General features: G+C 38.0%; 1 protein-coding gene across 3 annotated transcripts in view; it reads right to left on the bottom strand.

Moving 5' to 3' along the window:
- Nucleotides 1-14,460, bottom strand: part of LOC124612937 (synaptonemal complex protein 1-like) — a 500,344-nt gene that overhangs the window by 333,196 nt on the left and 152,688 nt on the right. For all 3 annotated transcript variants that reach the window (XM_047141436.1, XM_047141437.1, XM_047141438.1), the window contains exon 8: nt 3,723-3,770. In XM_047141436.1, coding sequence (XP_046997392.1) covers nt 3,723-3,770 — 48 coding nt within the window. The remainder of the gene's footprint in view (nt 1-3,722; nt 3,771-14,460) is intronic.

Genomic DNA, 14,460 nt, shown 5'->3' with positions numbered 1-14,460 from the left:
CGGCCAAGAGCAAAGTAAACCACCCTGTGGCACAATATGCAACTGAACATAAAAAGCTTGATTTCAATGCCTGCTTCACCACCCAAGTCATCTGGAACCTACCCTCTGAACTCTACAGCTCCATAGATGGGAGTTATCCTTTCAACACATTCTCCACTCCCATAATTATCCCAGCCTCAACCTATAATAACATACTGTTCCCACAGCCTCTGCCCTATAAACTGCTCCCCGTTCTTGTCTCCCAGCCTCTCTGCTTGCCACCCTCTGCCAATGCACCTTCTCATCTTTTCCTGCTTCTCTCCCTTTTTTGCCACCTCCCTGCCCCACAACCTCCTGATGTTGCATCTGTTGGCATTCTAGTTTCTGCTTACTCCACCTGACAGCATTCGTCTGTCTCCCAACCCTTACATTACTATCCCTTCCCTTCCTCATTCCTTCCAGATTGCTGCTTGCATCCCAAGTGATAGTCGCATTCTGGTCCAAGCTGCCAGAGTTGGCGTTCATGTCTACATGAGGTGTGCTTGCTTCTGTGTATGAATGATGTGTGATTCTCCTTTGCTGATGAAAGTTGTGGCCAGAACTCTATGTAAGTGTCTTTTAATTAAGCTTGTCTGTAATTGCCTGTAACTTAGCATTTCTTCTTTATGGTAAGTGAAAATCTATCTTTTTCTACATTGTTGAGCACATATTGGATAGGTGTAAGGTAGTAGAACAGTTCATGATGGAACGGAGCCTCTCTGGCATAGTCTCTCTAAAGAAACAGAACTTCTGCACAATACCTGTACAACAAAGCACAGGTCTCAACAAAGAGGTGTTTCTCTTTCCAAAGGCCAATGCACGAAGCTTTCATTGACTTACTGAAAAAAAACTCTCACAAAACCCACAGAAATTCTGGTCATATGAAAATGTTATTACTGGCACCAAAGTCAAGTGCCCAGTCACTCATAGATGACACAAGAAATGATACTGAGGGTGACAAAGCAAAAGCAAAACTGTGAAACTCCATTTTCAAACTTTTCTTTGCAAAGAAAGATACAGGAGTACTGCTGAAGTTTAATTCTTGTATCACTGTAAAGATAATGGATATAAATAGTATTATCAGTGGTGTTGATGAACAATTGACACTGCCACAACTGAATGAGATCCCAGGGCAGGATTGAATTCATATCAGAGCTAAACAGAATTTGACAGCCCTTCTTTTATTCACAATATGGCACAGATCCCTCTAAAAATATACTGTGCCCTGTAGTTGGAAGAAAGCTCATTCACACACTCTACAAGAAAGGTAGCAGAAAGGATTAAAAAAAACTACCATCCAATATCACTGACATTCATCTGTTACGCCACCCAGCATGGATACCGAAAATTTGTCATGTGAAAGCCAACTTATGTCTGTCTCACATGACATCCTGAATGCCCAAGATGAAGACAGTCAGATGGATGCAGTATTTCTTCACTTCTCAAATACATTTCACCCAGTACCACTCAAATGCATGTTAGTGAACATGTGATCATTTGGTGCAAGAAACAAAATTTATCTTGATGAGTCATTAACAGGTATAAAGGTAACTTCAGTCATGCCCCAGGGATGTGAGTTGATACCCTAGCTGTTCAGGTTGTCTATTAACAATTTAAAAAAAAAATAGTTCTAAAAGTATCAGATTTTTTTGCAGATGGTACAATAATAAAGCACAAGAATGGCAAGGGAGTCTGCCCAATATTCAGTCAGATCTTGACAAGATTTCGAGAGGGTCAACGATTGGCAACTTGCTTTAGAGATTCAGAAATGTGAAACCGTGCACCTCACAAAATGCAATAATGTATGACTGCATTATCACTAAGTCACAATTGGAATCAGTAAAGTCATACAAACATCTGGATGTAACAATCTATGGCGATATGAAATTGAATGTCACACAGGCTCAGCCATAAATAAAGCAGGTAACAGACTTCGATTTATTTGTGGGATACAGGGAAAATGCAATCTGTCCATAAAGGAGATTCATAATGGACAGTGTTAGACACAGTAAGCTGATGAAAATCACGTTGAACCAAAAGGAAAATGAATAAGAGCCAGAATATTAAATTAAACTCACTGTAGGCCACTAGGTGAACAATATTAATTAATATTACAAATAAATCCTGTAGCTTGGAAAGCATGTAGGCTGTTGCAGTAGTACCCTGCGTAACAATTTCCTCATTCTGGGTACCACAACTGTTAACACTCTTTGATTCCGATAGCCCTCAAGGGCAAAAACCACAACGATTTGTAGTAGCTAGTAATATTGGCATAGGGTCATTAGTATTATGGAAGTAGCTGCAGTGACACAAATGAAATAGGAAATTTTCATTTCAGCTTGGGGGATTCTGTCGTCCATAAGTCTTACCACAATCAGATTACTCTTTATTTTGAGAGTTATCCGATCAATGGTGTTTACTGCAAATTTAGTCGCAGGGTCTACTCATGGAAGAAGAATGGTGAGAGAATTGTGTAGCTATATATCACGCAATTTGTCAGTCTGGAAGTGGTAGAAACTATTATCCCCTACAGTACCACTGGAAAGAATTAATGTCAAACAGAGGCACTATAAAGAATTAAGGTCAAACACAGGTTGGTTGAAATTGCCAATACCGGATGTCAGCTTGGTGGTAGTTTCGTTGAGTTGGTGAAGGCAATAAATGGGAATACTAAATCTTCGTACTGGTAGTGCCAGACAGATCTGCTATGGTCTACGTTCTGTACCTACAGTTATACTCTGCAAACCATCATGGCGTGCGTGGCAAAGGGTACATCCCACTGTGCTGACTATTAGAGTTTCTTCCCATTCCATTCACATACAGAGCATGGAAAGAATGATTGTCTGAATACCTCTGTGTATGCTGTAGTTAATCTAATCTTAACCTAACTATCCCTATGTGAGTGATACATAGGGGGTTGCAGTATATCCCTAGTCATCATAAGTCAATTCTTGAAACCTTGTTGAGAGACTTTCTCAGGATAGTTTATGTCTATCTTCAAGAGTCTTCCAGTTCTCTTCCTCCAGTATCTCTGTGACACTTTCCCACATATCAAACAAACCTGCGACCATGTGTGCTGCCCTGCTCTGTACGTTCAATATCCCCATTAGTCCTATTTTATGTGGATGCCACACGTGAGCAATATTCTGGAACCAGTCGCACGAGTGATTTGTAAGCATCTGACTTGTCGACTCATTGCACTTCCCCAGCATTCTACCATTAAATTGAAGTCTAGCACCTGCTTTTTCCACAACTGAGCCAATTTGAACATTCCACTTCATACCTCAACATTGTGTTACACCCAGGTATTTATATGAGTTGACTATTCCCAACAGTGACTCATTGATATTATACTTGTAGGATAATATGTATTTCTGAACATTCAGCACAAGTTTCCAATCTTTCCACAGCTTCGAAATCTTGCCAAGATCTGACTGAATAATTATGCAGCTTCTTTCAGACCGTAGTTCATCATATTGTGTTGAAATGTGACAGTATGGTTGTGAGTCGGCGGAACCAGCAAATTCTTGTCATTAGATTAGTTTCAGTAACTGTTAAGGTTCAAATTTTTACACAAACTGGATTTCGACGAGTCATTAACGCCCACGACTTCGATGGTGTCACGGTTGAAAGCAGGCAAGTGGCAAACAGCCCTTGTCTTAAAGGACAACAAAGAATTAAGTTTTCGTGTAACAAATATTTACCGTCATTTCCGGAGACGTCTGGTTCTTGCAGATGCAATGTCCTTCCGTCTGAAATGAAAGAACATTCCACAATTTATACCGCATGTTTTTCTGAAAACTGCAACAATATGCGTGTGAAAATATGTATTGTTAAGCAACAAATGAAAAATCTTTGCTATAAAAGGCTGACATACAGTGCTCTCCATATGATTTTTAATAACTAATGACGTGCCCACGAAAAGCAGCCGCTCTGCAAATTGCAGAGTTGTACCAAGTGTACTAAAGCCACACACACACACAAACGGCGAATAAGAACTCGGCACTCACATTTTAACATGTATGGAGGAATTATGTAACACTATTGACTGACAACAATAACAGTTTGCACAACTGGGCAAGCATTTGACAGTTGTTTGAAAATACTGCCAATGTGCGTCCAGTTCAAAATAGACGCAAGTTTCAAAATCTGAATCGGCTACCGTATGTCTGCAAAAAATACAGCGTCAGAAAAAAATCGAATACGGGAATTATTCATACCGGCTACGAAAGAAATAAATGCACACTTATGTATACATTCTTACCAGATCCGCGTTGCTGATAACCGCAACACTACCGTTTAATTCATCAGCAACCAATTTCAACATTTCCTTTTTTACACACGGTGTAAGAATAAGTTTGGGGTGCAATTTCTGGCACAAAAAACAAGCTTTGGTACTATTCATGTAAGCGAAATTGCCTGAATCGTTTTGCGCAAGGATCTTACAGACACAAAAGAACGCGTGGTTGAAGTCGGTCTCAGACGCAGGCAACCAGGTAAAAGCAGTGACAAAGACGTCACTCCAGACGCCGAGCCTAAGCTATTAATAATACATCCGCTACAACGGCGTTTTCCATTTTCTTTCTGGATAATATACAATAGTTGTTTCAAATTTTGACAGTTACGGCAAGCGTTGTTAGCTCTTAGGCTATCTGAAATTAGATCCTTGGAATAAGCTATTACATTCCTTTACTTCATAGTTATTATGCGGTCAGAGCCGATCTTAAAGAAACTCATCAACGAAGTCAGAAATGGATTGCATCCGCGAAGCAAAACATATTTTTCGATCCGCATCACAATGCGATATATTTAGTCTTACAGAAATAAGTGATGGGCTACAAATACATGCAGACTTAAGTTTTCTAATTGACTGTCTATGGAGAATACATAAAAAAAACCATGTCCTTGCTTAATGTTGGTGCAACAATGCCTTGGTGCAGTACCCTTTTTTCTCAACGCAATTTACAGCATGAACATATCTTTAACACTGTTTGTTTTCTGAAACTACGGTAATTAATTAATATCGTATATTTATTGCTCCGGGCATTTCATTTCATAAAGCTGTTGCCACTATTGATCAGCCAGTGGTTATCGTCAAAGGCACATCCTGTTCTTGCAAGCTGTTTCGAAGGCATTTGGTTTTAGGCTCAAGATGACCACTGGCATCCTGAAACCGGTAACGGCTGTAGAAATCCTAGTGTGATTTGCCGAAAAGAAAAAGAATGTAAGTCAATCAGTTTTATCTCCAAGACAGTACTTCATTTTTCATTCAAGGACTACAAGCTCTTTTCCGAGCAGAATCACACTGCCATACATTAAGTCTTATTGACACTCTCAACAACACATCCAATATGAAAATGAAAGAAAAACTTAAATAATATGAGATTTACTCAACAAAGCTTCACTCTACAGCTGAATATAACCTGTGACAAACTGAAAATCCGGGTTTTGTTTAGAGTTCAGGATTTGCTTTGTTACAAAATTTCATACGTTAAAGTTTTTTGATTATTCGAATATCTTAAAAGCATATTAAATTCTGCAACAGATAGTTAATATTATGAAAATATATAAACTATAGTCTGGTTAAAATTACTTGGCACTTCATAAGATGGTGCCGGTTCCCTCTGATCAGAGTGCTCAGCGCCATGCCTGCCCAAACCGTTTGCCGCTCCCAAACTACCACAACAACTGGTCAGTTCACTTCCAATTCTTTGCCCGGCATTCGTTCTTGATGTGTTTGGATCACGAATCAGGGATCTGGCAATTTTATTTCGTATTTCATCATACATGGAAACCATACCACAACCAACATACACACACAAGAATCTCAATAGGAAGGGGATAGGTAAATTGGCTGGGGTGATAGCAAAATCTTTAAAGGGGGGCCCTGAGACTCGGGGAAATTACCCTTTTTTAGGCTAACATAAGTATCCAATGCCTCAAAATTGAATGAAATTAAGCTTATTTAATAGCTCAGACAGGCAGGTACTAGAAACGTTAAAATATCACAAGACTGTCATAAAAGTACAGTGAAAAATAATGTTAGGATGTCACAAGATTCTCATAAAAGAACAGTGAAAAATAGTATTAGTATATTGCATCACAATATCAGGGGATTAAAAAACAAAGTAGATGATCTTCTTGTTTGTTTAGAAGTTTAGAAACTGCGGATGAAATAGATGTACTAAGCTTGTCTGAACATCATATAGGCACAGGTATAGAAAAGATAAACATAGCTGGATAGAAGCATTCAGCACATGCAAGTAAGGATGCAATGGAGAGAGAAGAAGTTCCCATATGTGTTAAAAGTTATCTTAGTGTGAAAAATTTAGGAACTAAAAAATTTTGTGTAGAGCAACATACAGAAGCTTGTGCATGTGAGCTTCAACTAAACGATGATGGTACTTTTATAATTATAGCTGTGTACAGGGTCCAACTGGGAAATTTTTGGTTGTTTTTGGAAACTTGGCTTCTTTGTTGTGCTAGCTGTGAGACAGAAGGAAGAAAACTACTCTTTGTGGAGATTTCAACGTAGATTTTCTGAAGGGGTCTGACAGAAAGCTTGACCTTGAAGTATTACTTGGTTCTTTCAATTTGACATCAGTTATTGATTTTCCTACTCAAGCAGTACTGGAAAGCAGTACACTGACTATGCTTGTGCATAGTACACTGACAGATAATGTTTTTGTACACCAAGATAAATTAAATCAAATAAAAACTTCTCCTGTTACGAATGGTCTGTCTGGTCATGATGCACAGCTACTTACAGCATATAACACAGCTCCATACAGAAATGCAAAACAATCCTCCAACTGCAAATTTTATGGAAAGCTTGCAACAGTTAGAATGGGGTGATGTGTACAGGGAACCTTATGCTTATTTAAACTTTAAACTATTTTGTGATACCTTTGTGGCTAAGAAAACAGTGAAACATAATTGTAAGAAACCATCTAAAAGTAAGAAACCATCTAAAATGCCATGGCTTACTAAACAGATAAAAATTCTTGTAAACAGAAAAGGGAAATGTATCTTATAGCTACAAGAAGTAATGACCCAGAAACAGTCAAACATTATAAACACTACTGCACTGTATTGAGAAAAGTTATTAAAAAGTCCAGAAATATGTGCATTATGTCTGAGATTAGCACCTCTGACGATAAAATTAAAACAATTTGGAATATTGTGAAAAGGGAAACAGAGCAACTGAGAGCATAGGAAGACTGTACTTCTATCAAATACACTGAAAAGTTTGTTAACAAAAAGTCAGAAGTAGAAAATATTTTAATAATCATTTTTAAGTGTTGTAGAGAAAATAGGATCCAATTATTCAGTAGAAAATGCCTGGCTATATATGGAAGAGGCAGTACCTTCACAATTTGATAAAATTGAAACCTCCTACTGAAATGAGGAAAATAATAATTTCACTCAAAAGTAAAAGCTTTTATAGAATTGATGGCATTTCCATCAGATTACTAAAGGCTTGTTGCCAACAGATAAGTAGGATTCTCAGTCACATATGTAGCAGCTCGCTGAAACAGAGCATTTTCCAGATAGACTGAAATATGTTATTGTTAAACAATTACATAAAGAAGGGCATAGGTCTGACACTAACAACTACTGCCCAATCTCACTTCTGACAGCTGTATCCAAAATTCTTGAAAAATTATGTATTCAAGAGCAGCTTCACATATTTGTAAAAATGAAGTACTAACCATGGCTGATAGAAGTCAAGAAAGACATTGAGGAACTGAACATAACTGAAAGTGACATTAGAAACCGAGCACTTCTCTGAAGGATACTAAAAGAAAAGAGGTTTCACGACAGATCACCCTGTAAAAAGACTGGCGCTCTTCAGACAAAGGAGAGAAAGGGGAAACATAGCCAGAGAATGCGGGATTACTGAGCAAACATCAAGTCCTTCTCCATGCTGAAAAGCTGAATATCGTGGTCCTTAGCTGGCTCATTCGAAAGAAGAAGAAGAAGAACTAACAAAATGTCAATTTGGTTTTCAAAAAGGCTTTTCAATAGAAAGTTATATATATGCCTTCACTGATCAAATTTTAAATGCTCTGAATAACTGAACGTCACACACTGGGATATTTTGTGATTTCTCAAAGGTTTTTGACCATGCAAATAATGAAATTCTTCTACATAAGCTTAGGTATTGTGCACAAATGGTTTAATTCATATTTAACTGGGAGAATTCAGAAGGTTGAAATTAACAGTACCGATAGTCTGTAAAAATCAGCAGAGTGCTCTGACTGGGGGTATCAAGAATTGAGTTTCACAGGGTTCAGTCTTGGGTTCCTTACTGTTCTTAACATATGATATTAAAGACGTGCCTCTCTATATTCATGAAGGTGCAAAGCTAGTTCTTTTTGCCAATGATACAAGTATAGTAATCGCACTCAACAAACAAGATTTAGCCACGGAAATTTTAAATAATGCCTTCCACAAAATTATTAACGGGTTCTCTGCGAATGGAGTCTCACTAAATTTTGAGAAAACACAGTATATACAATTCTGTACAACAAATTGCATGACACCATAGTTAGATACAGACTTTGAACTGATGTCTTGCTAAGGCAGGATATTCAAAATTTCTGGGGAAGTGTATTGATGAGAAACTGAATTGTAAGAAACACATTGATGATGTGCTGAAGTGGTTAGGTTCAGACACTTATGCTATTAGTGTTATTACAAATTTTGGTGATAAACGTATCAGCAAATTAGCCTCCTATGCCTGTTTTTATTCACTGCTTTGATATGGCATCATATTTTGTGGTAATTCATCATTAAGAAAATAATAGCTGGAACCCATCCAAGATCACCTTGCAGACGTTTATTTAAGGAACTTGGAGATTTCACTGTTCCTTCACAATGCATATATTCAGTTATCCAATTTGTTATTAATAACCCATCCCAGTTAAAAAATAACAGTGACGTGACTACATTAGAAGAAAGGATAATATTCACTTTTCTGGGGTAAATCTGACTTTGGCACAGAATTATGCTGCTACAAAAATCTTTGGTCATTTGCCAAATAGCATTAAAAGTCTGACAGACAGCCAACCAAAATTTAAAAACAAAAGAATTTTTGAATGACTACTCCTTCTACTCAATAGATGATTTTTTTAGATATGAAGTAATAACTGTTAAAAAAATGTGTGATGAAAACTTAAGTTAAACTGACACGTTCCACATCATTACAAAATGTCATGTTCATGATCTCTGGAACAAGTATTAATTTAATGTAACACAATGTAATGAAATATGCACGTTTCAAGCCCAGCGCTAACTAAACACTACTGGATACTTCCACACAAGACATGATTCAGTGTCAGATATACAGTTATCATAATCACAGAGATCAGCTTACATTAGATTAGCTTCACACAACACTGAGCAAAACCAAGTTTTTGAAGGCTGAAATTCATCACTGTGATTCGGTGATCAAAGTCTGAAGTATAATTATGTCACTTAGTGTTGTACTTTCATGCAATGGTTAGTGTGTTAACTTGCCATGTTGAAGGTCTTGGTTTGAATCTCATCAAGAACCATGAAATTTTATTATTTCTAAATGCAAAGAATTTGCCAACCATTTTTATGCAATTAAATGGTTTAAACATAATTTTTTATTTCTAATTCCTTGCCACATCATTTTCATCATGGTAGTGACTGTTTTATTTGTTTCTTTTTTCCACGTATCATTCTATACAGAGGATTCTATACAGAGGATATATATCTATACAGAGGATATATATAATTATATATCTCCTCTGCATTTTTAATGACTTTTCCTATATCTGTACAAGATGTCACAGGACCAATTAATTAAATTAACAAATAAACAAATTACGCTCACACTGGCTATACAATCTGCTGTGTTACCAATCAATGAGCAGTCCTCGTTGACACTTAGTTACAGATTATAGGCGACCGAGCAAGGTAGTGTAGTGGTAGCATACTGGACTCACAATCGGGAGGATGACGGTTCAAACCCGCATCCGGCCATCATGATTTAGGTTTCCCTAAATCACTTCAGGAAAATTCCATGATGATTCCTTTGAAAGGGCATGACCAACTTCCTTCCCCTTCCTTCCCAAATCCAATGGGACTGATGGCCTCGCTGTTTGGTGCCTCCCTCAAATCAATCAACCAATTATAGACGACCGAGTAAGGATGTTGCAATGGTAGCACACTGGACTTGCATTCGGGAGAGTGACGGTTCAAACCTGCATCCGACTATCCCGATTTAGGTTTCCCATGATTTTTCTAAATTGTTTCAGGATGGTTCCTTTGAAAGAGAATGGCCAAATCCTTCTCCATCCTTCCAAAATCCAATGGGACCGATGACCTTGCTGAATCAGTCAACCAATTATAGGCAACACAGACAGATCCCAGATGAAAAAAGAATGATAGCAAATAAAAAAGTCACTACAATGATGAAAATTATGTGGCAAAGAATTAGAAATAATAAATTACATTTAAACCAATTACTTGAATAAAAATGATTATCAAATTCTTTTGACTGGATTTAGAAATAAAAAAAAAAAATCACAGCTCTTGATGAGATTCAAACCTAAGACCTACCACATGGCTTGTTAATACACTACCCATTGCATTAAAGCCCAACACTCAGTGGCATCATTGTACTTTAGACTTCAATCACCAAGTCGCAATGATGAATTGCAGTCTTCAAAACTCTGTTTCATCCAAAGTTGTGCAAATAAAGATAACAATAGAATTTATCACAAGTTTGATGGGGAAGGTGGTTATATAATTGTGTACCTCTATGAACAAGACTTTTCTGATAGGTTGATGTCCTAGCACAGGAGACACAGGTGCTATTGCCGTTTCTTGTTCCACAACTGTGCACAGAGTTGATTAGCTGATATGCATTGGAGGTTCCTAAATATTCTCTCGTGAAGACTATTGTTTCAAATATCTATAGACATGGAATGTTAAATATTTTTAAAGCTAGGAAAAGAGGGCAACACAAATCTTGTTTCTTTACATTGCATATGATTCTGGAATATCGTTTTTGAGTTTTGAATATGGATTGATTATAAGGTACAGTCCCCATTCCCCCAGAATATTATTCCACATCTGATTGCTGACTGGAAATATATGTGGTATGCTTCTATTACTGTTTCTCAGTTACAGCTCATGTTAAGTATCCATGGCATATAATGGATTGATGTAGACGTAGATGTAGAGGCAGATGTAGATAGCAGTTTAGCTGTAAGAACTTTAATGTGCGTATTCCATTTTAGGTCGCTCTGCAGATATATTCCTAGGAATTTCATATCATCAATCAATTTTAAATTTTGTTACTTATTTTCAGTGAGTGGTCATTTTGTTGCTTAATGTGGGATATATGAAAGTTCATGGCTACTGCTTTTTCAGTGTTTACAATAAGTTTATTTCTTTCAAGGCAGGGAGTTACCTACAGCAATGTGTCTCTAGATGTTTGAAGATCTCTTTGGTTTAACACTGTAATCAAAATACTGGTGTCATCAACAAATAAAATTTCCTTTTGGCATAGACAGTTTAATTCATGTCACCTACAGTACTGGCCCTTAAAATTGCTACACCACGAAAATGACAAGCTACAGATACGAAATTTAATTGACAGGAAGAAGATGTTGTGATATGCAAATGATTAGCTTTTCAGAGCACTCACACAAGGTTGGCGCCGGTGGCGACACCGACAACACACAGACACGAGGAAAGTTTCCAACCAATTTCTCATACACACACAGCAGTTGACCGGCGTTGCCTGGTGAAACATTGTTGTGATGCCTCGTATAAGGAGGAGAATTGCGTACCATCAAGTTTCCGACTTTGATAAAGGTCGGATTGTAGCCTATCGCAATTGCAGTTTATCATATCGCGACATTGCTGCTCATGTTGGTCGAGATCCAATGACTGTTAGCAGAATATCGAATCGGTGGGTTCAGGAGGGTAATATGGAACGCCGTGCTGGATCCCAACGGCATCGTATCACTAGCAGTCGGGATGACAGGCATCTTATCCGCATGGGTGTAACAGATCGTGCAGCCACGTCTTGATCCCTGAGTTAACAGATGGGGATGTTTGCAAGACGACAACCATCTGCACGAACATTTCGATGAAGTTTGCAGCAGCATGGACTATCAGCTTGGAGACCACGGCTGTGGTTACCCTTGGCGCTGCATCACAGACAGGAGCGCATGCGATGATGTACTCAATGACGAACCTGGGTGCACAAATGGCAAAATGTCATTTTTTTGGATGAATCCAGGTTCTGTTTACAGCATCATGATGGTCGCATCCATGTTTGGTGACATCGCGGTGAACGTGTATTCGTCATCGCCATACTGGCGTATTATCTGGCGTGATGGTATGGGGTGCCATTGGTTACATGCCTCGGTCACCTCTTGTTCGCATTGACGGCACTTTGAACAGTGGACGTTACATTTCAGATGTGTTTACAACCCATGGCTCTACCCTTCATTCAATCCCTGCGAAACCCTACATTTCAGCAGGATAACGCACGACCGCATGATGCAGGTCCTGTACGGGCCTTTCTGGATACAGAAAAGTTCGACATCTGCCCTGGCCAGCACATTCTCCAGATCTCTCACCAATTGAAAACGTCTGGTCAATGGTGGACGAGCAACTGGCTCATCACAATACGCCAGTCGCTACTCTTGATGAACTGTGGTATCGTGTTGAAGGTGCATGGGCAGCTGTACCTGTACACACCATCCAAGCTCTGTTTGACTCAATGCCCAGGCGTATCAAGGCCGTTATTATGGCCAGAGGTGGTTTCTCAATGAATACCCGTTTATCATCTGCATTTCTTCTTGGTGTAGCAATTTTAGTGGCCAGTAGTGTATGTACAAAAGACAGAGGATTGCACATAATGTAGACCTTTGTGGCATGCCATATTTCACTGTAGCTTTTTCTGATGTGTATTCTGTTGTTCTTATAATTTTTCAAGTGATTTCATCCTGTTTAAGAACAATTTTTTGAAGTCAATTAGTAAGATATGATCTAACCTTTCATCTGAAATACCTCTAATTCCCTCTCTTTCGAGTTTATGTAATAGAATAATGTGATCTATAATATCAAATGCTTTGAATAGGTCCAAGGAAATTCCAGAAGCCATTTCCTTTTCATCTAGAGCTTTTAAGATAGCACGCAGAAATCCATGAATGCTGTGGTTGTTGATCTTGACTGCCTGAAACCATGCTGATGATTTGACAGCAAAGAGTTTTTGTTAATAAACTCTAACAATATATTGTAAAAGAGCTCATCAAAGATCTTTAAGAAGTTACTAAGCTGAGCTAGAGGCCTGTAATTTTTAACATTGTCTGTGGCTCCGTTTTTGTGGAAGGGGGTTACCTTCGCAACCTTAAGATCTGGAAATGTACGGGTGGAAAGGAGTGATTAATGATATGCTTCAGTGGTTCTACAATATAATCTCCTGTTTGGTTTATAACATAGTCTGGATCATCATGAAAGCCACATGAAGGTTTCTTTAATGATGTAACTGCCAGTATGACCTCATTGTGTGTGACCTCTTCGAGAAACATAAACCCATTGGGGGGTTTGTTGTTTTCAATGTGGTGCACATTAACAGTCTGGTTGAAATCATTTGCAATTTTGCTAAACTACTCATTGCTACTGCAGTGGCATCAGATATTTACACATTTTCCAGACTTACGCTAATAGCATTTGCCACTGGCTTGGTGCCTGTATCAGAACACATGACGTTCCATGTGGCCCGTGTCTTGTTTTTTGATTTGTAGGTGTATTCACTTTTTGTTGTAGATCTATTGCATCCTTTGATATATGAAGGGGTAAAAAAAAAGGAGAGAGAGAGAATTATTTTTTAAAAGCTATATACTTTCAAATTGTTTACAAAACAACCTTATCCTCTTCAAAATACTCTCCATTACAACTAATACATTTGTCGCACCGTTGCTTCCATTGTTCAAAATAATTTTTGTAGTCATCTTTAGAAACTGCTGGCAGCTCCTCCTGTGTTTTGATTTGATTTGATTTGATTTGATTTTTTATTGGTCCAGTTTTATCATACGGCACAAATTGTAGAATTGATATTGGACACATCAAAGATAAGTTACAATTATACATAGTATTAGCAAAATAGTACACAAATTAAAAATAGGTACCAGTTACAATTAATTGCGTTTCAGATTCATAAGTTCTCTGACAGAATAGAAACAGTGCTTTATTAGAAATGCCTTCAGTTTAGCTTTAAATACTGGATGAGTAGCATTTTTTATTTCCTCTGGCATCTTATTGTGTAATATTACACCAATGTTGAGTATGCTCCTCTGATAGGTGGTTGTTCTGTGATATTTTTGATGTATATTTGATTTCCCCTCTGGTACTATAGCCAAGCCAACCTCGGGGAAGATCAGTTTGGAT

Source organism: Schistocerca americana, chromosome 4 (assembly GCF_021461395.2).
Source record: "Schistocerca americana isolate TAMUIC-IGC-003095 chromosome 4, iqSchAmer2.1, whole genome shotgun sequence".
Taxonomy (NCBI): Eukaryota; Metazoa; Arthropoda; class Insecta; order Orthoptera; family Acrididae; genus Schistocerca; species Schistocerca americana.
This window is presented reverse-complemented; position numbering and strand designations above follow the sequence as displayed.